Below are 23,891 nucleotides of genomic sequence, written 5' to 3' on the forward strand. Positions count from 1 at the left end.
ACACTTTCCACACTGGGAGCATTGGTAAGGCTTCTCCCTGTGTGAATTTTCTCATGGGCTTTCAGGTGTCCTTTCTCGCTATACATCTTTTCACATTGCGAGCACTGGTAAGGCTTCTCCCCTGTGTGTATTCTCTCATGTCGTTTCAGCTTCCCCAAATCGTGAAAACCCTTTCCACACTGGGAGCAGTGGTAACGATTCTCCCTGTGTGTATTATCTTGTGCTGTTTCAGGGTCCCTAACTGGTTGAAACACTTTCCACAGTGAGAGCAATGGTATGGCTTCTCCCCTGTGTGTATCCTCTCATGTCGTTTCACCTTCCCCAAATCGTTAAAACGCTTTCCACAATGGGAGCAGTGGTAAGGCTTTTCCCCGTGTGTATTCTCTCGTGTCGTTTCAGCTTCCCCAAATCATTACAACCCTTTCCACACTGGGAGCAGTGGTAAGGCTTCTCCCCCTGTGCATTCTCTCGTGACGTTCCAGCTTCCCCAAATCGTTAAAACGCCTTCCACACTGGGAGCAGTGGTAAGGCTTCTCCCCTGTGTGTATTCTCCCGTGTCGTTTCAGCTTTCCCAAATCGTTAAAACCCTTTCCACACTGGGAACAGTGGTAAGGCTTCTCCCTGTGTGTATTCTCTCATGTCGTTTAAGCTCATTTAAGTGGTTACAACCCTTTCCACAGTGGGAACACTGGTGTCTTCTTGCTGGTTTGGACGTCCCTGGCTCTGGTTCCTCTGAGTCTGGTCTTTCTCCTGCCAAAGACAGTTCATTTTTTAAAAATAGAGACCCGAATGAAACCTCCACATATAAAACGAGGGTAAATCCTAATCAGATCCCTCAATAACCTAAGACCAGTTTTAACAATCTTAGTGTGATTTTAAAACAAATGTTGTAGAGTTTCCTGGTAATTACTGATAATGTTTACACTACTTATTTATTCATTCTGTTTTCGTCAGAACACAAACAAATAAACAGTTCTAGGACACTCAAGACACAGACGTCACTGGATTCCAATCGAGCAGGTAGTTCTGAATATATAACTTTCATAGCTGTATGATACAGAATGCGACCTACAGTCGTGGCCAAAAGTTGAGAATGAAAAATATTAATTTCCACAAAGTTTGCTGCTTCAGTGTCTTTAGATATTTTTGTCAGATGTTACTATGGAATGCTGAAGTATAATTACAAGCATTTCATAAGTGTCAAAGGCTTTTATTTACAATGACATGAAGTTGATGCAGAGTCAATATTTGCAGTGTTGACACTTCTTTTTCAAGACCTCTGCAATCCGCCCTGGCATGCTATCTATTAACTTCTGGCCCACATCCTGACTGATGGCAGCCCCTTCTTGCATAATCAATGCTTGGAGTTTGTCAGAATTTGTTGCTTTTTGTTTGTCCACCCGCCTCTTGAGGATTGACCACAATTTCTCAATGGGATTACTGTCTGGGGAGTTTCCTGGCCATGGACCGAAAATATTGATGTTTTGTTCCCCGAGCCAATTAGTTATCACTTTTGCCTTATGGCAATGTGCTCCATCATGCTGGAAAAGGCATTGTTCATCACCAAACTGTTCGTGGATGGTTGGGAGAAGTTGCTCTCGGAGGATCCAATCCATGTAACTTTTGCAGAATATCAGTCTGTCCCTGATGTTTTTCCTGGAGAGAAGTGGCTTCCTTGCTGTCCTTCTTGACACCAAAAGTCTTCGCTTCACTGTGCGTGCAGATGCACTCAAACCTGCCTGCTGCCATTCCTGAGCAAGCTCTGTACTGTTGGTGCCCTGATCCCGCAGCTGAATCAACTTTAGGAGACGGTCCTGGCACTTGCTGGACTTTCTTGGGCGCCCTGAAGCCTGCTTCACAACAATTGAACCGCTCTCCTTGAAGTTCTTGATGATCCGATAAATGGTTGATTTTGGTGCAATCTTACTGGCAGCTATATCCTTGCCTGTGAAGCCCTTTTTGTGCAAAGCAATGATGACAGCACGTGTTTCCTTGCAGGTAACCGTGGGTGACATATGAAGAACAATGATTCCAAGCACCACCCTCCTTTTGAAGCTCCCAGTTTTGGGGGGGACTCAGTTCAATTGCATGGAAAAGAGGGACTTTGCAATTAATTGCAATTCATCTGAACACTCTTCATAACATTCTGGAGTATATGCAAATTGCCATCATACAAACTGAGGCAGCAGATTTGGTGAAAATTTAAATTTGTGTCATTCTCAAAACTTTTGGCCACGACTGTACACACTTCCTTAAACATAACATAAGTAAATAAGTAATTTTAAGTGGAAGTCCAAAACTAGTTTTTACGTCACAGATACAAAGCACATCAGTAACATCTCCCGTAGTTGAAAGGGTTCGACACATTGCTGTTTAAATGGACCAATTTCTTATTTAGACATTCACAGATTTTCAACATTTTGATTATCGCTGATGTCATATTTTGGGTAAAGTAAAAATAAAGTGAAATATTTGGAAAGATGTTCCTAAAACTGATAGTAACTACAATAAACAAATTATAAACGCAACACGTAAAGTGTTGGATGTTTAATGAGCTGAAAAAAGGATTGCAGAATTTTTTACATCCCTGTTAGTCAACATTTATTCTCTGCCAAGATAATCCATCCTCCTGAACCTCCTCAGTAACAAAGTGGTGAGATGCTACCAGGAAAAATCATATCCCCGAGCTGACAAGGTACAAATCTGTCGTTCTGCCCCTGAACAGTCATTGAAAATAAGAATTTGTTCTTAACTGACTTGGTTAAATAAAGGGAAATAAAAATAAATAAAAAATCTGGTGTCATTAAGCATGCAGGAAGCACCAGGTACAGTGAGATGCTACCAGGAAATCACGCACAGAACGAGCAGTATGGCTGGTGGCATTGTCAGGAGCATGCAGGAAGGGTACCACGAGGAGGAGGATGTCTTCCCTGTAACGCACAGCGTTGAGAGTGCCTGCAATGACAACAACCTCAGTCTGATGATGCTGTGACACACTGCCCCAGACCATGACGTCCCCTCCACCTTGTGACAGAGGCGACGTTGTTGCCATTGATGCCTGGTGAGGACCTGCCTTACAACAGGCCTGCAAGCCCTCAGTCCAGCCCTCTCAGCCTATTGAGGACAGTCTGAGCGTTCCTGGTGTAACTGGTGTAACTTGGGCAGTTGTTGTTGCCATCCTGTACCTGTTCCGCAGGTGTGATGGTCGGATGTCGCGATCCTGTGCAGGTGTTGTTACACGTGGTCTGCCACTGCGAGGACGATAAGCTGTCCGTCCTGTCTCACTGTAGCGCTGTCTTAGGCGTCTCACAGTACAGACATTGCAATTTATTTCCCTGGCCACATCTGCAGTCCTCATGCCTCCTTGCAGCATGCCTAAGGCACATTCACACGGTTGAGCAGGGACCCTGGGCATCTTTCTTTGGTGTTTCCAGATTCAGTAGAAAGGCCTCTTTAGTGTCCTAAGTTTTCATAACTGTGACCTTAATTGGCTACCGTTTGCAAGCTGTTGATGTCTTAACGACCGTTCCACAGGTGCATGTTCATTAATCGTTTATGGTTCATTGAACTATGGGAAACAGTGTTTAAACCCTTTACAATAAAGATCTGTGACATTATTTGGATTTTTACCAATAATCTTTGAAAGACAGGGCCCTGAAAAGATACGTACATTTTTTTGCTGAGTTTATTTTGTATGTTTTATGAGTTGAAAGGTGTTTTTTTTCTCAGACATAAACAAACAACTCCAGGTGAAAGACAAAGGCCATAGTTTTAATAAAATAACAAATTAACTGGCAAAGCAGCAGAGCGAGGCCTGCATCCAGCAATGTCACTAGTCAAGTTTTTGCAGCTGTTTCAGTACAGCACTACAGGGAGAGAGAGGGAGAGCAGCTGTTTCAGTACAGCACTACAGGGAGAGAGAGGGAGAGCAGCTGTTTCAGTACAGCACTACAGGGAGAGAGAGGGGAGCAGCTGTTTCAGTACAGCACTACAGGGAGAGAGAGGGGAGCAGCTGTTTCAGTACAGCACTACAGGGAGAGAGAGGGAGAGCAGCTGTTTCAGTACAGCACTACAGGGAGAGAGAGAGGGAGAGCAGCTGTTTCAGTACAGCACTACAGGGGAGAGAGAGGGAGAGCAGCTGTTTCAGTACAGCACTACAGGGAGAGAGAGGGGGAGCAGCTGTTTCAGTACAGCACTACAGGGAGAGAGAGGGAGAGCAGCTGTTTCAGTACAGCACTACAGGGAGAGAGAGGGGGAGCAGCTGTTTCAGTACAGCACTACAGGGAGAGAGAGGGAGAGCAGCTGTTTCAGTACAGCATTACAGGGAGAAAGAGGGAGAGCAGCTGTTTCAGTACTGCACTACAGGGAGAGAGAGGGGGAGCAGCTGTTTCAGTACAGCACTACAGGGAGAGAGAGGGAGAGCAGCTGTCTCAGTACAGCACTACAGGGAGAGAGAGGGAGAGCAGCTGTTTCAGTACAGCACTACAGGGAGAGAGAGGGAGAGGGAGAGCAGCAGCTGTTTCAGTACAGCACTACAGGGAGAGAGAGAGAGGGAGAGCAGCTGTTTCAGTACAGCACTACAGGGAGAGAGAGAGAGGGGGAGCAGCTGTTTCAGTACAGCACTACAGGGAGAGAGAGGGGGAGAGCAGCTGTTTCAGTACAGCACTACAGGGAGAGAGAGGGAGAGCAGCTGTTTCAGTACAGCACTACAGGGAGAAAGAGGGGGAGCAGCTGTTTCAGTACAGCACTACAGGAAGAGAGAGGGAGAGCAGCTGTTTCAGTACAGCACCACAGGGGGGGAGAGGGACAAAATCCACTGGACTAGTTTCAATGTATGGAATCACCTAGGAGTTTCTGGATTTTGGGTAAACTTCTTCTTTAAAGCATCAGACTCCATAGTAATTCATCATCAGATGCAACAAGCCTCCTTTATATGACTCCAAAGTCGCTTTGGATAAAAGCGTCTGCTAAATGGCATATATTATTTATATTATAATGTTTCATCATTAGATGCTACAGTCCTACTTTAACCTGTTTGGGATAGGGGGTAGCATTTTCACGTTCAGATGAAAAGTGTGCCCAGAGTAAACTTCCTGCTACTCAGGCCAAGAAGCTAATATATGCATATTACTATGCATATTGGAGAGAAATACTCGGAAGTTTCTAAAACTGAAAAAAATCACTGGACTAGTTTCAATGTATGGAATCACTTAGAAGTTACTGGATTTTGGGTAAACTTCTCCTTTAAAGCATCAGACTCCATAGTAATTCATCATTAGATGCTAAAGTCCTCCTTTAAGACTCCATCATGTTTAGAATGTGTCTGGAAGCACTACTCTATCTATTCAACTAACTTTAATAACTAGGGTTAATACCTGCCTGGCGCCCCAACAAAACTTGATCTTTACCCCCCTCTAACAATAGCGCTACAGAATTAGCATAGTAGGCCATGTAATTTAAGGTAATCTGAAATATTTAGGAATAACTTATTCCTTGCCACCCATTCTGAAACTCACTGCAGCTCTTTGAAAGTGTTGCTGTCATTTCAGTTTCCGTGGTAACTGACGTGTACAATGTTGATTCATCCGCATACAGACACACTGGCTTTACTCAAATGTCATTGGCATGTTGTTGGTAAAGATTGAAAAAGGTAGGTGCCAAACAGCTGCCCTGGGGAATTCCTGATTCTACCTTGATTCTGTTGTACAGACTTCCATTAAAGAACACTCTCTGTGTTCTGTTAGACAGGTGGCTCTGGGGCGGCAGGTAGCCTAGTGGTTAGAGCGGTAGGCCAGTAACCAAAAGGTTGCTGGATCTTATCCCCGAGATGACAAGGTAAAACTCAGTCGTTCTGCCCCTGAACAAGGCAGTCCTAGGCCGTCATTGAAAATAAGAATTTGTTCTTAACCGACTTGCCTAGTTAAATAAAAGGTTAATTGTTTTTTAAAAACTCTTTATCCACAATATAGCAGGGGGTGTAAAGCCATACGTTTTTTCAGCAGCAGACGACGATCGATAATGTCAAAAGCCGCACTGAAGTCTAACAAAACAGCCCAAACAATATTTTTATAATCATCAATTTCTCTCAGCCAATCAGTCATTTTTAAGTGCTGTGTTTATTGAATGTCCTTCCCTATAAGCCTGATCACAGCTTTCCTCTGTATTAGTTAATTAATTAACAGTGTCTAGAGTTTAGTTTGCCTGTTCAACAGTCTTGTAAAGATAGGGGTTGTTGACTGGGACAGGCAATGTAATATCCATAATGTTTTAAGGATAAGTTTTTGTAAAACAAGCACCTTACATTGGATCATCTTGAAATTTTCTCTCTAAAGCTAACTTTCATCAAAGTTTTATATGGTCTATTGGTTTCTCTCTTTTCATTGGCAGAATCCTTTTTCAGTGTTATGATATTCATAACATCCATATCCACCAGTCTATCTTCCTGTCAACTAACAGAACTCCACTGGTTGTCCTGGTAACAGATACCAGTGGGCAGATCTATTGTATTTGTTCAAACTAAACTACAGCACTTACTTTGATGAGTCAAATCTGATCCTTTCATCTCTTCTCCTCCTCTCACAGTTCCACTCCAGCCCCGTTGTTTTCCTGCAGTCCACCAGCAGCACAGACAAACTCTTCATACCCAGCAGTAAGGTGCGACCGGGAGAGGCACGACACATGGACTCCGGGGAGGCTGGAAGGGCTAGCGTTGTCCTGGTAACCATAAAGAGGGGACACAGATGCACATCATTATGGATGCTGATGTCACTGTTATCATAAAGTGCTCTACAGAAACCCAGCCCAAGCCGATAAAGCAAGCTGTATGCTAGACCAGGCCAAGCTGTATGCTTGACCAGACCAAGCTGTATGCTAGACCAGACCAAGCTGTACCATCTGGTGTTCTGATCTGGAGAGACTCTTCTCTGCCTCGTCAGCATCAGGATGTTGTTGAGGCTCCGCAGAGGATCCACCATTGTCATGTCTCTCTCCTGTGTGAATGAGAACATCAAACAGATGGTAAACTTATGATCTTCTATTGCAATCACAGAGTCTTACAAGAGGCATGAATATGTCTAAAAAGGGCCTAAAATGGCCACTTTCATCTTGATTTCCTAAAAGAATATTTGTGGTGCAAATGTAAAAGGGTTGTTCCACAAAATGGGTGCCTTTTTATATTTTAAGTAGAACATATGCACCAATATTGAATTTTAAAAGACTGTTATACTAGATGAGGGGAACTTTAATGTCGAACACATGGAGAATTCAATACATCTAATTGAAAAGTTCCAAAAACATATGAACCAATGGCAGATCGACCATTTAACAATTCCTACAGTAAGAATGCCCATTAAAAACCCCACATTAGTTCAACAACAGTTTGTGCCCTTGTTTAAGACAGTACTCACTGGTGTTAATCTGATATTCTGTCTCCTCCTCTTTCACTCCCAAAACGTCTTCCTCCTTCACCTTTATTGAGACAGCATCCTCTTCCTCTCTAAAATGTTCTTTCACTATAACAGCCTTCTCTTCCATTCTGAAAGGTTCTTTTCGTCTTTCACTGTAACACCCTATGGGAAAGGGAGGAGGAAGGGGTTGGACCCCCACCCCACTGGGTAGCACAGAGCAACACTTTAAGGGGCATTGCATTCATAATGGTGCCTCAGTATCAATCTTTAACAACTTTGCAAACTCTCCCACATTCTTAGTGCCTGTGATACGTTCAAACTAAAACAATGTAACTAATAATGGCGTGAAAAATGCCCTGTAGATATTAATTCGGAGTGCGGATATTATTCAATATTAATAGTGGCAAAATAATTGGAGCGAGCGGTCGCATTGCACTTAGCTCTGCAGGTTGTATAACTTTGTCATTACATTTCATTATAGTACAACGGTTGATTTGTCTAATCTTAGCAATTCTTCTTAGCGCAGCTACATAGCCGTCCACTTTTTTGTATCAGAGATAATTGCATAATTATCAGATATTTCGCTCTAACGTCTTCACTGCTATTCGCTTTCCAGGAGCACAGACGCTAGAACGCTTAAATTAGCATCACTGTAGTCACCTATTCACTCAACTGTACGACTTGATTAGTTCAGTGTTAGCTAGCTGTCTGCTAGTTTATAGCCTCCACTTTGTTTCAAGATATTGGTTTCTCCTGAATTCAATCACCGGTATATACCCTAGCCTTGACTCTGATTATGTTACCTCCTGAGGTTAGCTAGCCAGCTATTTGACTCTGTCCTTAACGTAGGAGACTCTGCCTAGCATTGACTCAACTGGTACCTCCTGTATATAGCCTCCAATCACTCGGTCAGGTAGTATCACATTTTCATTTCATTAGCCTCAACGGTTTGATTTGTTTGTATCTGTATATAGCTCCACATTGACTCTGTTGTTCTCAAAGATATAGCCTTTGTAGTCTGACCGATTTCCTGTAGGTTACTAGCCAGCTCCACATTGACTCTGTTCTTTTAACTCCTGTATACGTAAACCACACTGCTCTGTTCCGCTACCTCCTGAATAGCAGCACTGTAGACATTATTACACTCTGTACGACTTGATTCCTGTAGTGTAGCCTCCACATTGACTCTGCCAGCTAGCCTCCTGTTAGCATACCCTCCACATTTGACTCTTTTAGTCAATAAGATTCTTGCTACGTACAGCCTTAACTTTCTGACTCTGTACTGGTACCGCCTGTCATTCCAATTTCCTTGCATTAGCGTAGCCTTTTCTATAGCCTGTCCACATGTGACTCTGTAATGGTAATCCCTGTCTCTCCTCTCTGCACAGACTCTGTACTGCTCCATACCGCGTACAGCCTCGCCACTAACCTTTCCCAGCTGCTCTTTAACCTAAATTATTTGTAGTTATACAGGTCACTGGTATTTTTCTGGAACTGCCAATTGTTGGCCAACAAGGCAGAGTTCATCTCATTTTGATTGCCTCCCTCCAGTCCCTTGACATTTTTATTAATACGGAAACATGGATCACCACAGATAACACTGCTACTCCTACTGCTCTTTTCCGCCCACGTGTTCTCGCACATAATAGAGCTTCTGGTCAATGGTGGTGGCACCGGATCCTCATCTCTCCCAAGTGGTCTTTCTCTATTCTCCCCTTACCCATCTGACATTAGCCTCCTTAGGATTCCATGCTGTCACAGTTACCAGCCCTTTCAAGCTTAACATAACCCCTGTTCTATGATATTATAAGCCCTCGACTTTAACCTTAGGGCGGGTTCCCTCGGAGAGTTCATCAAAGCTTGATCTTCATAGCAACAGCTTAGCAGATGACGGCTCACTTCTCACAGTTCTGGGCCATAGTCCTCCGTCTTCACATCTACCTTTGACTCATTCCATGTCTGCCTCCTTCTTTCAACTACCTCTCCTCTTTTGACCTCACCCTCTCACCTTCCCCCCTACTCACAAGGCAGGCAATCGCTTGAGGTCCTCATCTTTACTAGATGCTGTTCTTCCACTAACCTCATTGAACTCCCATGAAGTCTATCACCACTACCTTGTATCCTTTTCATTACAGCTCTTTCATCCAAGGCCTATGACTAGCCCCTCTGGATGGATTGAGCCGTCCCAACCTCTCGGTCTCTCTCCTTGCTACTATAGAACCTCTTCCATCCTATTTCTTATCTTGTATTTGCTTAACCTTTCTAACCAACCTATCTCCCTGATTCATTTACAACTCCGACCTCCAAGATACTGCATTGAGTGTCCCAAAAAACAACACAGAGTTACACATAAACAAATGTACAGTCTAACACAATAGAAAAATCAATGTACAGTGAGCTCACAGAACAGAGCTAGGGCGGTAATGGAATAAATAGGCCATCCCCTGCGGACCTGGCATCCTTTCACTCCCTCCTCTCTACATTTTCCTCCTCTGTCTCTGCTGATAAAGCCACTTTCAAACCACTCTAAATAAAAAACATATGGGGATGAAGTAGGAAGCTCTTTGCCACCTTCTACCTCCCTCCTGAACCTCCCCAGTCCCTCCTAAGCTGCTCTGACAGATGAGCTCAACCATTTTGAAGGGAGATAGGTCGATGACATCCATCCTCGATTTTTGCTAATTCAAAGTTACAGTGGTTCTGCTCACACTCCCTAGATGAACTGACCTCTTTCTCCCCAGCTCTCCAGATGAAATCTTGCGTCTTTGGGGATGACCAGCCCAACAACCTGCCTGCTTGACCATATGCTATGGGTCTCTTCTTTGGTGACCAGTGAGCTGAGATCCGGGACCTTCTCCCTTACCTCACCTCGCTCATCAACTCACCTGAGCCAGTGGGTCCCTCCCGTCTTCAAGATGTAGGGAGAGTTGCACCCTTTCTGAAAAACGGATGGCACTGTCCCTCCGATGTCAACAACTACAGACCAGTATCCCTTCTCTTTTCTCTCCAAAACTCTTGAGCGTGTTTTACGAGGGCCAGCTCTACCGCTATCTCTCTCAGAATGACCTTCTTGATCCAAATCAGTCAGGTTTCAAGACTAGTCATTCAACTGAGATGCTCTTCTCTGAGTCTGGAAGCGCTCCGCACTGTTTAAAGCTAACCAAACACCTCTGGTCATTTCTAGACCTATCGGCTGCCTTCGATATTCTAGGTGAACCATCAGATCCTCCTCTCCACCCTCTCCGAGTTGGGCATCTCGCGTTGAAGAGCATGCATTTAGTTTTACCTGACATTTAAAAGCAGGTGGCGGAAGGAGTGTTGTATGGCATTCTGTCTTTCGAGGTTTGTTAACACAGTGTCTCACCACTGGTGTCCAGAAGGGCTCTGTTCTAGGATCTCTTATTTGCTAGGGACACAAAAAGTCACTTGGCTCTGTCATAACCTCACATGGTCTCTCCTAACATTGCTATGCAGACTGACACACAATTAATCTTCTCCTTTCCCCCTTCTGATGACCAGGTGTTCAATCGCATCTCTGCATGTCTTAAGACATATCAGTGTTAATGACGGATCACCACCTCAAGCTGAACCTCCCAGCAAACATCTTCCTCTTCCTTCACCGGGAAGGACTGCCCTCTTCCATGATCTCGTTCGGTTGACAACTCCATTGTGTCCTCCTCCCAGAGCGCTAAGGTTCTTGGCGTGATCCTGGACAACACCCTGACGTTCTCAAAGGGAACAGGAAGGCGGTGTCCCGTTCCTGTAGGTTCATGCTCAGAGCAACACTTTGGGGGCATTGCATTCATAATGGTGCCGGCGCAGGAAACTCTCCAGGCATTCTTGTCATCTCCCGTCTTGATTACTAAAACAATGCTGTAATGGCTGGGCTCCCTGCCTGTGCCATTAAACCCCTACAACTCATCCATTAAAGCCGCAGCCCGTCTGGTGTTCAAACCTTCCCAATTCTGTCAAACGTCAAATCAAATTTCCTTTGTCTCTCCACTGGCTTCCAGTTTAAGCTCGCATCCGCTACAAGACCATGGTGCTCTAGTTCCTACAATGCAGTGATAACGGCACCTAATCTACCTCCAGGCTCTGATCAGGCCCTACACCCAAACAAGGGCAAGGTTCATCCACCTCTGGCCTGCATCGCCTCCCTACCACTGAGGAAGTACAGTTCCAGCTCAGCCCAGTCAAAACTGTTCGAGCTGCTCTGGCCCCCAATGGTGGAACAAAGTAAACTGGCATAGTTCCGTGGCCAGTGACACATGTGTTCACATAAGGATGCAGTCACCTGAAACCCCAGTCTATCATAGGCATATGAGATGAATAATGTAGGGTAAGTAACCTTCTCCCCCCCAACAAGATTTAGATGCAAGTGGCTGTTCCACTGGTTGTCATAAGGTGTATGCACCAATTTGTAAGTCGCTCTGGATAAGAGCGTCTGCTAAATGACTTAAATGTAAATGTAAAGCAGTAGACCTCTCACTAAAGGCCTCAGTCAAAAGTTATACTTAAATCCGAACTGGATTTAACGAAAAACTATATGAAAAGCGCATATTTGTAAAAAGACCAAACAAATAATACAGCAAAAAGTATTATTATGTATCACATCTGACTGTGATTGGGAGTCCCACAGGGCGGAGCACAACTGGCCCAGCGTTTCTCTCCCTCTAAAAACAGAAATACATGTTTTGGCCTTGATAAATATTATTTTGGCCTTTATTCAGATTACAATCACTCACTTTCGTTTTTGGAAAACGAAATAACCTCCAAAATATCGTTATATCCTATCAAGTTGATGGCACAGTCATATAGCCGGGCACCTACATATAGCTGAGTGACTCACTCATCCATGGCTTTGGATCAAAATAAATAAGTACCAACATTCTTTCTGATAGTCTTTAATAAAGAAATGTTTGGTTATCCTGACCTGGACACCACGTACAGTATTTTAATAGCCCATTATGTGCTATTATCAGGACAATATACCTTCACCAACACCTCTCTGATGCAGGTTCGATACACGTGCCGGCCGTCACTGGGAGACCAATGCGGCGGCATTTGGGTTTCATTTAGAATCCTCTATATGTAATTATTGGTGGAGAGTCAGGTCATATTTTTCAATTTACTGACATGAGTCTCACTAGTGTTGAGTAATGTGCTGTTTAAAGTGGTGTAGGTCTTGTTCATTTAAAGAGCATATTGAAGCTAGAAGCAATAGGATTAGAACCAATAGGATTTGAAGCAAAAGCCTCCAACAATTTTTTCACTGTTTCGTGCTGCTCTGAGACAAGCATGGGGACTGGTCTTGATAAATTAATTAGATTGTTTTCTCCGTTTGGGTATTGGTTAGACTACAATCATACAATTATGGTGTAGAAATGTTATGTTCTTAGTGTAACCTTTATTTAACTAGGCAAGTCAGTTAAGAACAAATTCTTATTTACAAGGACAGCCTACTCCTTCCTCCCCGTCTGGGAATTGAACCTCGTTCTCCGGTGTGCCAGCACGACACGGGGATTCTTTAGCTAAATAGCCCAGTACTGTAGCCTACTCCAGACCGTCACGTTGTACAGGGCCATATTTTCCATCCTAACGGAAATGCAGAGGGTTTTTAGTTTTTTTTGTAATATAAACACCATAATATTAACTTCTTGGGATAGGGGGCAGCATTTTCATTGTTGGATGAATAGAGTGAATAGAGTGCCCAGAGTGAACTGCCTCCTACTCAGTCCCAGATGCTAATATATGCATATTATTATTAGTATTGGATAGAAAACACTCTGAAGTTTCTAAAACTATTTGAATGATGTCTGTGAGTATAACAGAACTCATATGGCAGGCAAAAACCTGGGAGAAAATCCAAACAGGAAGTGGGTGAGAGCTGTTTGACTAAGGGGTCTGGCAGCAGCCTCGTTCTCAGTCACGCGCATTTCACATGAGGCATCTCTCGTTCCATTGCTTTTCTACAGACAATGGAATTCTCCGGTTGGAACATTATTGAACATTTATGATAAAAACATCCTAAAGATTGATTCTATACTTAGTTTGACAAGTTTATTCGACCTGTAATATAACTTTTTGAACTTTTCGTCCGACTGGACCAGAACGCGTTTTTGGATTTTTTTTTTACCAAACGCCCCAAGAAAAGAAGCTATTTGGATATAAATGGACATAAATGATGGACATTATCGAACAAAACAAGCATTTATTGTGGAACTGATCATCAAAGGTAAGTGAATATTTATAATGCTATTTATGACTAATGTTGACTACCCAACATGGCGGATATTTCTCTGGCTGGTTTAGGCTCTGAGCGCCGTTCTCAGATTATGCTTTTTCAGTCAAGTTTTTAAAAAATCTGACACAGCGGTTGTATTAAGAAGAAGTGTATCTAAAGTTCCATGCATAACACTTCTATTTTCATCAACATTTATAATGAGTATTTCTGTGAATTTATGTGTCTCTCTGCACAATCACCGCATCTTGGAACTACTGAATGTAACGCGCCAATGTAAAATGAGATTTTTTTTATAAATATTAACTTTATCAAACAAAACATACATATATTGTGTAACATAAAGTCCTATGATTGTCATCTGATGAAAATCATCAAAGGTTAGTGATTCATTTTTATCTCTATCTGTGCTTTTTGTGGCTCCTCTCTTTGGCTGGAAAAATGGCTGCGTTTTTCTGTGAGTTGGTGGTGACCTAACATAATCGTTTGTGGAGCTTTCGCTGTAAAGCATTTTTGAAATCAGACACTGTGGCTGGATTAACGAGAATTTTATCTTTAAAATGGTGCCTAATACTTGTATGTTTGAGAATTTTGATTTATGAGATTTCTGTAGATTTTTATTTGGCTGAAATTTCATTGGCTGTTGGCGAGGGGTTCCGCTAGCGAAACTGGGTTCAGGATAACCTGTTTGGAATAGCCCCCCCTTTTCTCAATTTCCGCCTGAAGACATACCCTAATCTAACTACTACCTGTAGCTAAGTCCCAGAAGAAAGGATATGCATATTCTTGGTATCATTTGAAAGGAAACACTCTGAAGTTTGTGTAAATGTGAATTGAATGTAGGAGAATATAACACAATAGATCTTGTAGAAGAAAATACAAGGAAATAAACAGCCAAACATTCAGATATGATGCTGGCGATAATTTCAAAGAAGAACATAAGAGGGCAACAGTATTTGTGCTACATGACATTGAGCATGAAGTCACCCAGGTGTCCCACACAAGTTGCCCAAATGTACCCTATTGGTCAAATTGGTACAGTGATATATTTTGATGCAAATAACGACATACAAAATACTAAAATTCTATTCTAACACCCCCCCCCCCTAACACACCCTCAGTCCTCTACACAATATTGTGCTGCTGATACCATAGCAGTCTCTTTCTGGTGGGCGGAACCCCAGTCCTAAACAGGTTCATCAAATTAATAAAGAAACATTTCTTGATATCAGTCTCATTTACATTGTTCTTACAAAAACAAGTTTTAAATTCTCTAGTACAGCCACTATTGAAGGCAATCAAATGCTTCTCAAAGATGCCCTCTGGTGGTCAAACTAGCACTTACTAGCATTATTGGTGACAGTGGTTGACACGTAAATAACATGCCATAGAATTCTGTGGCACCATGCAAGCTGTGCTGCAGTACGCTGCAACTTTTAAAGGACGAACCACTGTACTCCATATTCAATTCATGTTTTCTAATAAAAACACACAAATATATTTTTGAGTATACATTGTACAATATAAATTCATATGGTATAAACAAGAAAACACCTTCTCAGTCAACAATTAAAGAAAGACACTGGGAGCACTGTGTATGTTCTCTGATGCATTTTAAGAAGTCAAGGAGAAGTAATTATTCTCTCCTGTGTGAATTCTCACATGCTTTTTCAGCTTTCCCGAATGGTTAAAACGCTTTCCACACTGGGAGCAGTGGTAAGGCTTCTCTCCTGTGTGTATTCGCTCATGAGCTTTCAGGGTTCCTACTTGGCCAAAACTCTTTCCACACTGGGAGCAGTGGTAAGGCTTCTCCCCTGTGTGTAGTCGCTGGTGAACTTTCAGGGTTCCTAAGTGACTAAAACTATTTCCACACTGGGAGCAGTGGTAAGGCTTCTCCCCTGTGTGGATTCTCACATGAATTTTAAGTGACTGTGAAGAGTAATAGGTCTTCCCACAGTCTGAGCATTTGTAAGGCTTCTCCCCTGTGTGCAGTCTCATGTGCTCTTTTAGGTTTCCTGAATAGTTAAAACTCTTTCCACACTGGGAGCAGTGGTAAGGCTTCTCCCCTGTGTGTATTCGCTCGTGAGCTTTCATGTTTCCAAAGTGACTAAAACTCTTTCCACATAGGGAGCAGAGGTAAGGCTTCTCCCCTGTGTGAATTCTCATGTGACTTTTAAGTGAGTGTGATGAATAATATATCTTCCCACAGTCTGAGCATTTGTAAGGCTTCTCCCCTGTGTGTATACGCTCATGAGCTTTGAGGGTGTCTAACCGCTTAAAACTCTTCCCACACTGGGAGCAATGGAAAGGCTTCTCCACTGTGTGTATACGCTCATGAGCTTTGAGGGTGTCTAACCGCTTAAAACTCTTCTCACACTGGGAGCAATGGAAAGGCTTCTCCCTGTGTGTATACGCTCATGAGCTTTGAGGGTGAGTAACTGCTTAAAACTCTTCCCACATTGGGAGCAATGGAAAGGCTTCTCCACTGTGTGTATACGCTCATGAGCTTTGAGGGTGTCTAACCGCTTAAAACTCTTCTCACACTGGGAGCAATGGAAAGGCTTCTCCCCTGTGTGAATTCTCGCGTGACTTTTAAGTGAGTGTGATGAGTAAAATGCCATCCCACAGTCTGAGCATTTGTAAGGCTTCTCCCCTGTGTGTATACGCTCATGAGCTTTGAGGGTGTCTAACCGCTTAAAACTCTTCCCACACTGGGAGCAAAGGAAGGGCTTCTGCCCTGTGTGTATTCCCTCATGTATTTTCAGGCTTCCTGACTTGGTAAAACTCTGTCCAATCTGGGAGCAGAGGTGTTGACTTGCTGGTTTGGACGTCTTTGGTTCGTCCAAGTTTGGTTTTCCTCCTGCCAAAGACAGAGTTTATTTTTAAGACAGAGCAGAATGAAATCTCCACATGATAAAACTGCCTTGCTATGAACTTTAAACCAAATCAGATCCCTCAATAACCTGAGGCCAGCTTTCAAACATTTCATCATTTAAAACCATTTTTGTGTGATTTTAAACAAATGTTGTAGAGCCTCCTAGTAATTACTGTTTACAATACTTATTTGTATTTCTGTTTTACTAGTCAGAACACAAAACACTAGACAGTCCTATGACACTCAAGACACAGACATCGCTAGATTCCTATCAAGCAAGTGGTTCTAAATATAGAACCTTCATAGCTGTATGATACAGAATGTGACCTACACACTTCCTTAAACATATAAGTAATTTTGTGTGGAAGTCCAAAACTAGTTTTTACGTCACAGATACAAAGCACATCAGTAACATCTCCCCGTAGTTGAAAGGGTTCGACACATTGCTGTTTAAATGGACCAATTTCTAATTTAGACGTTCACACATTTTGACTATCATTAATTTCATTATATTTTGGGTAAAGTAAAAAAGAATGTGAAATATTTGGGGTAGATGTTACAAAAAATATAAATATGTAAAGTGTTGGTCCCATGTTTCATGAGCTGAAATATCCCAGAATTATTCCATACCCACTAAAGCTTATTTCTCTCAAATTCGGTGCAAAATGTGTTTATATCCCTGTTAGTTAAAATTTCTCCTTTGCCAAGATAATCCATTTACCTGACAGGTGTGGCCTAATGTTGAACACTTTTTAGGTTACTCTATGATTCCATAAGTGTTATTTCATAGATTTGATATCTTCACTATTATTCTACAATGTAGAAAATAGTACAAATAAAGAAAAACCCTTGAATGAGTAGTTGTGTCCTAACTGTTGACTGGTACTGTATATGGTCGATTCCGTGGGAAAGTCAACCTGAACATGTGTAACGGAGGTGAGAACGTGCCGTAAACTCACTCCACAGCTTGAAACGTCACAGATGGAGCTGTCCAACTGGTACCTTTTAAACTCACTCCACAGCTTGAAACGTCACAGATGGAGCTGTCCAACTGGTACCTTTTGCTCACTCCACAGGTTCATTGTCACAGATGGAGTGGTCACGTGATGAGAAGCAGACTGGGATCACAGTTTGAGTCCAGTATGGGGACAGTGGAGGAAACTAAACTGTAAGCAACACACCGATGTCAATAAAGTTAATCAAAACTAGTTTTTCAACCACTCCACAAATGTCTTATTTCACTTATAATTCACTGTATCACAACTCCAGTGGGTCAGGAGTTTACATACACTAAGTTGACTGTGCCTTTAAACAGCTTGAAAAATTCCCGAAAATTATTATGTTATGGCTTTAGAAGCTTCTGATTGGCTAATTGACATCAATTGAGCCAACTGGAGGTGTACCAGTGGATGTATTTCAAAGGCCTACCTTCAAACTCAGTGCCTCTTTGCTTGACATCATGGGAAAATCAAAAGAAATCAGCCAAGACATCAGAAAAAAATGTAGACCTCCACAAGTCTGGTTCATCATTGGGACTTTTTGCAATTTCCAAACGCCTGAAGGTACCACGTTTATCTGTACACGCAGTTTCAGTACGCAGGTATAAACACCAGTTTTGGCACCACGCAGCCTTCATACTGCTCAGGAAGGAGACGCGTTCTGTCTCCTAGAGATGAAACGTTTGACCCAAGTTAAATCATTTAGTCCCTTGTGATGAAGGCAATGCTACCAAATACTAATTGAGTGTATGTGAACTTCTGACCCACTGGGAATGTGATGAAAGAAATAAAAGCTGAAATAAATCTCTCTACTATTATTCTGACATTTCACATTCTTAAAAATAAAATGGTGAACTAACCTAAAACAGGGAAATTTTACTATGATTAAATGTCAGGAATTGTGAAACTGAGTATAAATGTATTTGGCGAAGGTGTATGTAAATGTCCGACTACAACTGTACATTTGCATGTTTACCACGTTCTGTAGATGAGACGTTAATGAAGCAATGCAGAACACATTGAAGTGTCTGGAGTTTTGTCTGCCGCTTCAAAAGTCTTGTAAAGATGGGGGGGGGGTTGACTGGGACAGGCAATGTAACATCCAGAATCATAAAACACGGGACGAGATGTTAAAAACTGTCCAGTGTGCCAATAGATGGAATGCACTCACATGAGATTTGCCGTGATGTTGACAGAGTGGCATGGGAGGTTTATTTCTTAGACTGGGTTAAGATGTCAATTTTTGGGACACATCCTCAGTAGTGTGCCTTCGAATCAGTGGGTGTTTCGGCCTTTAATCACTAAACACCCTCATCAAAGCTAAAGGGTGATCAAGCCTTAGCTTGTGTCCCATGCCCAATTAAGATGTCCCACGGGACTATGCAAGGCAGCGGCGTCCTCTTCCCTGAGCCAGACCTACAGCTGACCGCATACCTCATATGCCCTCCTCAAGTTGGAGGGATCTGAATTGGGTTCTCAGGTGGGGGTGGGGGGTCATGAAGTTATAGCCCAGCAAGGGTCCTTCCGTTTGATCCAGATCCACTGGATGCCTCTTTCAGCTGCTTGAGAAACTGCTCTGACGGTCTGCCGCAGAGCCTGTCCATGGATTCCAAGTTCTTTCAGCAACCTGATGGTGGAAGAAGCCACGAATCCTCTGCATCCCACTTCAACTGGCCAGACTTTTGCATTCCAGCCACGCTGAGTTGCGTCTGCTGCCAACTCTGTGTAACGCAGTTTCTTACGCTCGTAGGCCTCTTCAACAGAGTTTTCCCACGGGACTGTGAGCTCTATGATGTACACAGCCTTTCGTGAAGGGGACCAGAGTACCATGTCTGGCCTAAGGTTGGTAGAAGCAATCTCAGATGCAAAAATTAGTTGCTGGCCAATATCGACAAGCATCTTCCAGTCCCAGGCCATGGCTAGGTGTCCAGTTTCTGGCTTCGTAGGAGGATACTTGGGCCTTTTCTGTCCCTCCCGGATGAATGTTGTTGTTTTGACGGGATTGCTTGTTTTTGGAGGTAATGAATTGGTTGCACTCCTCTTGGTCTCAAGTGCTGCAGCCAGGCTCTTGAGGACCTGATTGTGCCTCCAGGTGTAGCGGCCTTGTGAGAGGCTGGTCTTGCAACCTGTCATTATATGCCTGAGAGTCGCTGGAGCTGGGCAGAGGGGGCAGGTCGAGTCCTCGCCATACCATTGATGTAGATTTTTTGGTGATGGAAGCACATCATAAACAGCTCTTATGATGAAGCTGATGTTGCTTGCCTCCATTTGCCAAAGCTCACTCCAGTTGATCTTTCTCCTCTCCAGGCCTTCCCACCGCGTCCATTGCCCTTGTTTAGCAAGAGAGACAGCCTTTGCACTTCTTGCAGTCTCCTCCTGTCTGCGCACCTCCTCGACCACCAGCTTCCTGCGTTCAGATGTTGTTGCCTTATGGAACGTTGGTTTGCTTGCTGCCAGGCCAAAGCCTCCTCTTCCATGCTGGATATTCCCCACAATGTCTTGGTGTCTCAGGGCTGCTGTTGCTTGCTGCACAGCCTTGGATGATGTCTAGAGCTAACTTTCATCAAGGTTTTATATGGTCTATTGGTTTCTCTCTTTTCATTGGCAGAATCCTTTTTCAGTGTTATGATATTCATAACATCCATATCCACCAGTCTATCTTCCTGTCAACTAACAGGGTAGCCTAGTGGTTAGGGCGTTGGACTAGTAACCAAAAGGTTGCAAGTTCAAATCCACGAGCTGACAAGGTACAAATCTGTCGTTCTGCCCCTGAACAGGCAGTTAACCCACTGTTCCTAGGCAGAGTCCCTGGGTTCGCCCAGGCTCTGTCGTAACCGGCCGCGACCGGGAGGTCCGTGGGGCGACGCACAATTGGCCTAGCGTCGCCTGGGTTAGGGACGGCTTGTTCGGTAGGGGTGTCCTTGTCTCATCGTGCACCAGCGACTCCTGTGGCGGGCTGGGCGCAGTGTACACTATCCAAGGTGGCCAGGTGCACGGTGTTTCCTCCGACACATTGGTGCGGCTGGCTTCCGGGTTGGATGTGCGCTGTGTAAAGAAGCAGTGCGGCTTGGTTGGGTTGTGTATCGGAGGACGCATGACTTTCAACCTTCGTCTCTCCCGAGCCCGTACGGGAGTTGTAGCGATGAGACAAGATAGTAGCTACTACAACAATGGGATACCACGAAATTGGGGAGAAAAAGGGGTAAAATTCAACAACAAAAAACACACAAAAAAATAAAAATAAATAAGAATTTGTTCTTAACTGACTTGCCTAGTAAAATAAAAAATAAAAAAATAACAGAACTCTGCTGGTTGTCCTGGTAACAGATACCAGTGGGCAGATCTATTGTATTTGTTCAAACTACAGCACTTACTTTGATGAGTTAAATCTGATCCTTTCTTCTCTTCTCCTCCTCTCACAGTTCCACTCAGCCCCGTTGTTTTCCTGCAGTCCACCAGCAGCACAGACAACCTCTTCTTACCCAGCAGTAAGGTGCTACTGGGAGAGGCACGACACGGGGACTCCGGGAAGATGGAAGGGCTAGCGTTGTCCTGGTAACCATAAAGAGGGGACACAGACACATATCATTATGGATGCTGATGTCACGAAGTGTTTTACAGAAACCCAGCCCAGCCCTCAATAGAGCAAGCTGTATGGTAGACCAGACCAAGCTGTACCATCTTGTGTTCTGATCTGGAGAGACTCTTCTCTGCCTCGTCAGCATCAGGATGTTGTTGAGGCTCCCCAGAGGATCCACGATAGTCATGTCTCTCTCCTGTGTGAACGAGGACATCAAACAGATGGTAAACTGATGACCATCTATTGCAATCATAGAGTCTTACAAGAGGCATGAATATGTCTAAAATGGCCACTTTCATCATGATTTCCTAAAATACTGTTTGTGATGCAAATGTAAAAGGGTCGTTCCACAAAATGGGTGGCTTTTGCGTCCCTTTGTTATTTTAAGTAGAAAATATGCACCAATATTGAATTTTAAAAGACTGTTATATTAGATGAGGTGCACTTCAATGTAGACCACATGGAGAATTCAATAAATCTAATTTAAAAGTCCCGAAAATATATGTACCAAATGCAGATTTTACATTTAACAATTTATAGAGTACAAAACTTATTCAAGTGTAGAACTTCAGTAGAATGCCCCTTTAAAACCCCACATTAGTTCAACAACGGCATAGTTTGTGCCCCTGTTTAAGACAGTACTCACTGGTGTTAATCTGATATTCTGTCTCCTCTTTCACTCTCAAAACGTTTTCCTCCTTCACCTTTATTAAGATAGCATCCTCTTCCTCTCTAAAAGGTTCTTTCTCTTCTTTCACTATAACAGCCTCCTCTTCTTTCACTGTAACAGCCTCCTCTTCTTTCACTGTAACAGCCTCCTCTTCTTTCACTGTAACAGCCTCCTCTTCTTTCACTATAACAGCCTCCTCTTCTTTCACTGTAACAGCCTCCTCTTCTTTCACTGTAACAGCCTCCTCTTCTTTCACTGTAACAGCCTCCTCTTCTTTCACTGTAACAGCCTCCTCTTCTTTCATTATAACAGCCTCCTCTTCTTTCATTATAACAGCCTCCTCTTCTTTCACTGTAACAGCCTCCTCTTCTTTCACTGTAACAGCCTCCTCTTCTTTCACTATAATAGCCTCCTCTTCTTTCACTGTAACAGCCTCCTCTTCTTTCACTGTAACAGTCTCCTCTTCTTTCACTGTAACAGCCTCCTCTTCTTTCACTGTAACAGCCTCCTCTTCTTTCACTGTAACAGCCTCCTCTTCTTTCACTGTAACAGCCTCCTCTTCTTTCACTGTAACAGCCTCCTCTGCTTTCACTGTAACAGCCTCCTCTTCTTTCACTGTAACAGCCTCCTCTTCTTTCACTGCAACAGCCTCCTCTGCTTTCACTGTAACACCCTCATCTTCCACGAGAATGTTCAGTCCCAGAGCGTCTTTTTCCGTCCAGCAGACCACCTCTTCTTCAGCAGGGGAGTAGTAGTTTAGTGAACTCATGATCAGGGATGTTAGCTAGTTAGTTAGCATTAGCGACTAGCCTCGTGCTAACCTCAGTATCAATCTTTAACACGTCAAATTTAACAAGAACATTAGGTTAAAGGTCATCAGATGATAAGTCAACAGAAATGCGTTTAAAACACTGAGATTAGCTAATGTACACAAACACGGTGTAAAGCGTCAATCTATCGGTTTTATGTTGTCTAGCAGGCTACCGAGGTGGTTGAAAGAGTTGGCGCCGTGTTGTTTTTCCTGAAGAAGGGTCCCGTCCAGTCCATTATACGTCACGCATGAAGCATCACCTGAAAGACGCAGATCGCCATCTGCTGACTGGAGTGGGTAACGCAGTTTGGAAAATAGTTACTACACTCTTGTATTGGAAAGAATGTCATAATAATTTAACAATAAGCTGATATATTTTCTCTTACAAATAATACTGTCCTGTACACAGACGTAGATCTTAATATGAATATGTGGATGATGAATAAATACATCTATGAATAGGTAGTGTGTTAAAACACATTTTTTACATAAGGTTTAATCTTGATGTGACCATACTATTCCCTTAAAGCCACGCTCTATAAAATACAAATCATCCTGTAAACAACAGAACAAATGCATCACATGCAAATAGCACTTGATTATCTGTAGTGCTTTACACTGGGTAGACAAAACATTAAGAACAGCTGCTCCTTCCATGACTTAGAAAGACTAGGTGAATCCAGGCTAAAGCTACGATCCCTTATTGATGCCACAAGTTAAATCCACTTCAGTCAGTGTAGGTGAAGGGGGGAGTCGGGTTAAATAAGGAATTTTAAGCCGTGAGACATGAGACATGGACTGTGCATGTGTGCCATTCAGAGGGTAAATGGGGAAGACAAAATATTTAAGTTACTTTGAACGGGGTATGGTAGTAGGTGCAAGGCGCCTCGGTTTGTGTCAAGAACTGCAACGCTGCTGGGTTTTCAGCTCAACAGTTCCCATGTGTACCAAGAGTGGTCCACCACCCAAACAGTGGCGGTCAGTGCCGTTTAAGATGAGGGAGGACCATTTGTGTTTTCATGAGCATGGCCTTATTTCTACTACAGCATATTGGACGACTGTCATTCATATTCCATTCATGTAACACCGATACTACATAATACTAACATTTCCCCTATACCCATCATGAGGTAACAAATGAATGAAAGTTTAGAATGTAGGTTCACGCAGGTCGAGAGAAAATTTTGAGGTGACAAACAGTGACACATTCAATATCGCCTTGCACACTGTCGCCTGCATCTAGCTGAAATAGAGGTTCTATTGGACAAATTCACGTATGTTTATCCTACATTTACATTTACATTTAAGTC

The 23,891-nt window shown here is 43.1% G+C and overlaps 1 protein-coding gene and 1 pseudogene across 1 annotated transcript in view; both read right to left on the reverse strand.

Annotated features, from left to right (window-relative positions):
* LOC127926659 (piggyBac transposable element-derived protein 4-like) overlaps nucleotides 1–23,891 on the reverse strand; it is a 68,227-nt gene that overhangs the window by 19,097 nt on the left and 25,239 nt on the right. Inside the window, exon 2 of the mRNA XM_052512149.1 lies at nucleotides 6,892–6,989. Coding sequence (XP_052368109.1) covers nucleotides 6,892–6,989 — 98 coding nt within the window. The remainder of the gene's footprint in view (nucleotides 1–6,891; nucleotides 6,990–23,891) is intronic.
* LOC127926658 (zinc finger protein 345-like) lies at nucleotides 14,758–22,799 on the reverse strand (annotated as a pseudogene).

This window comes from Oncorhynchus keta, unplaced genomic scaffold (genome assembly GCF_023373465.1).
Source record: "Oncorhynchus keta strain PuntledgeMale-10-30-2019 unplaced genomic scaffold, Oket_V2 Un_contig_8036_pilon_pilon, whole genome shotgun sequence".
In the NCBI taxonomy this organism is placed as follows: domain Eukaryota; kingdom Metazoa; phylum Chordata; class Actinopteri; order Salmoniformes; family Salmonidae; genus Oncorhynchus; species Oncorhynchus keta.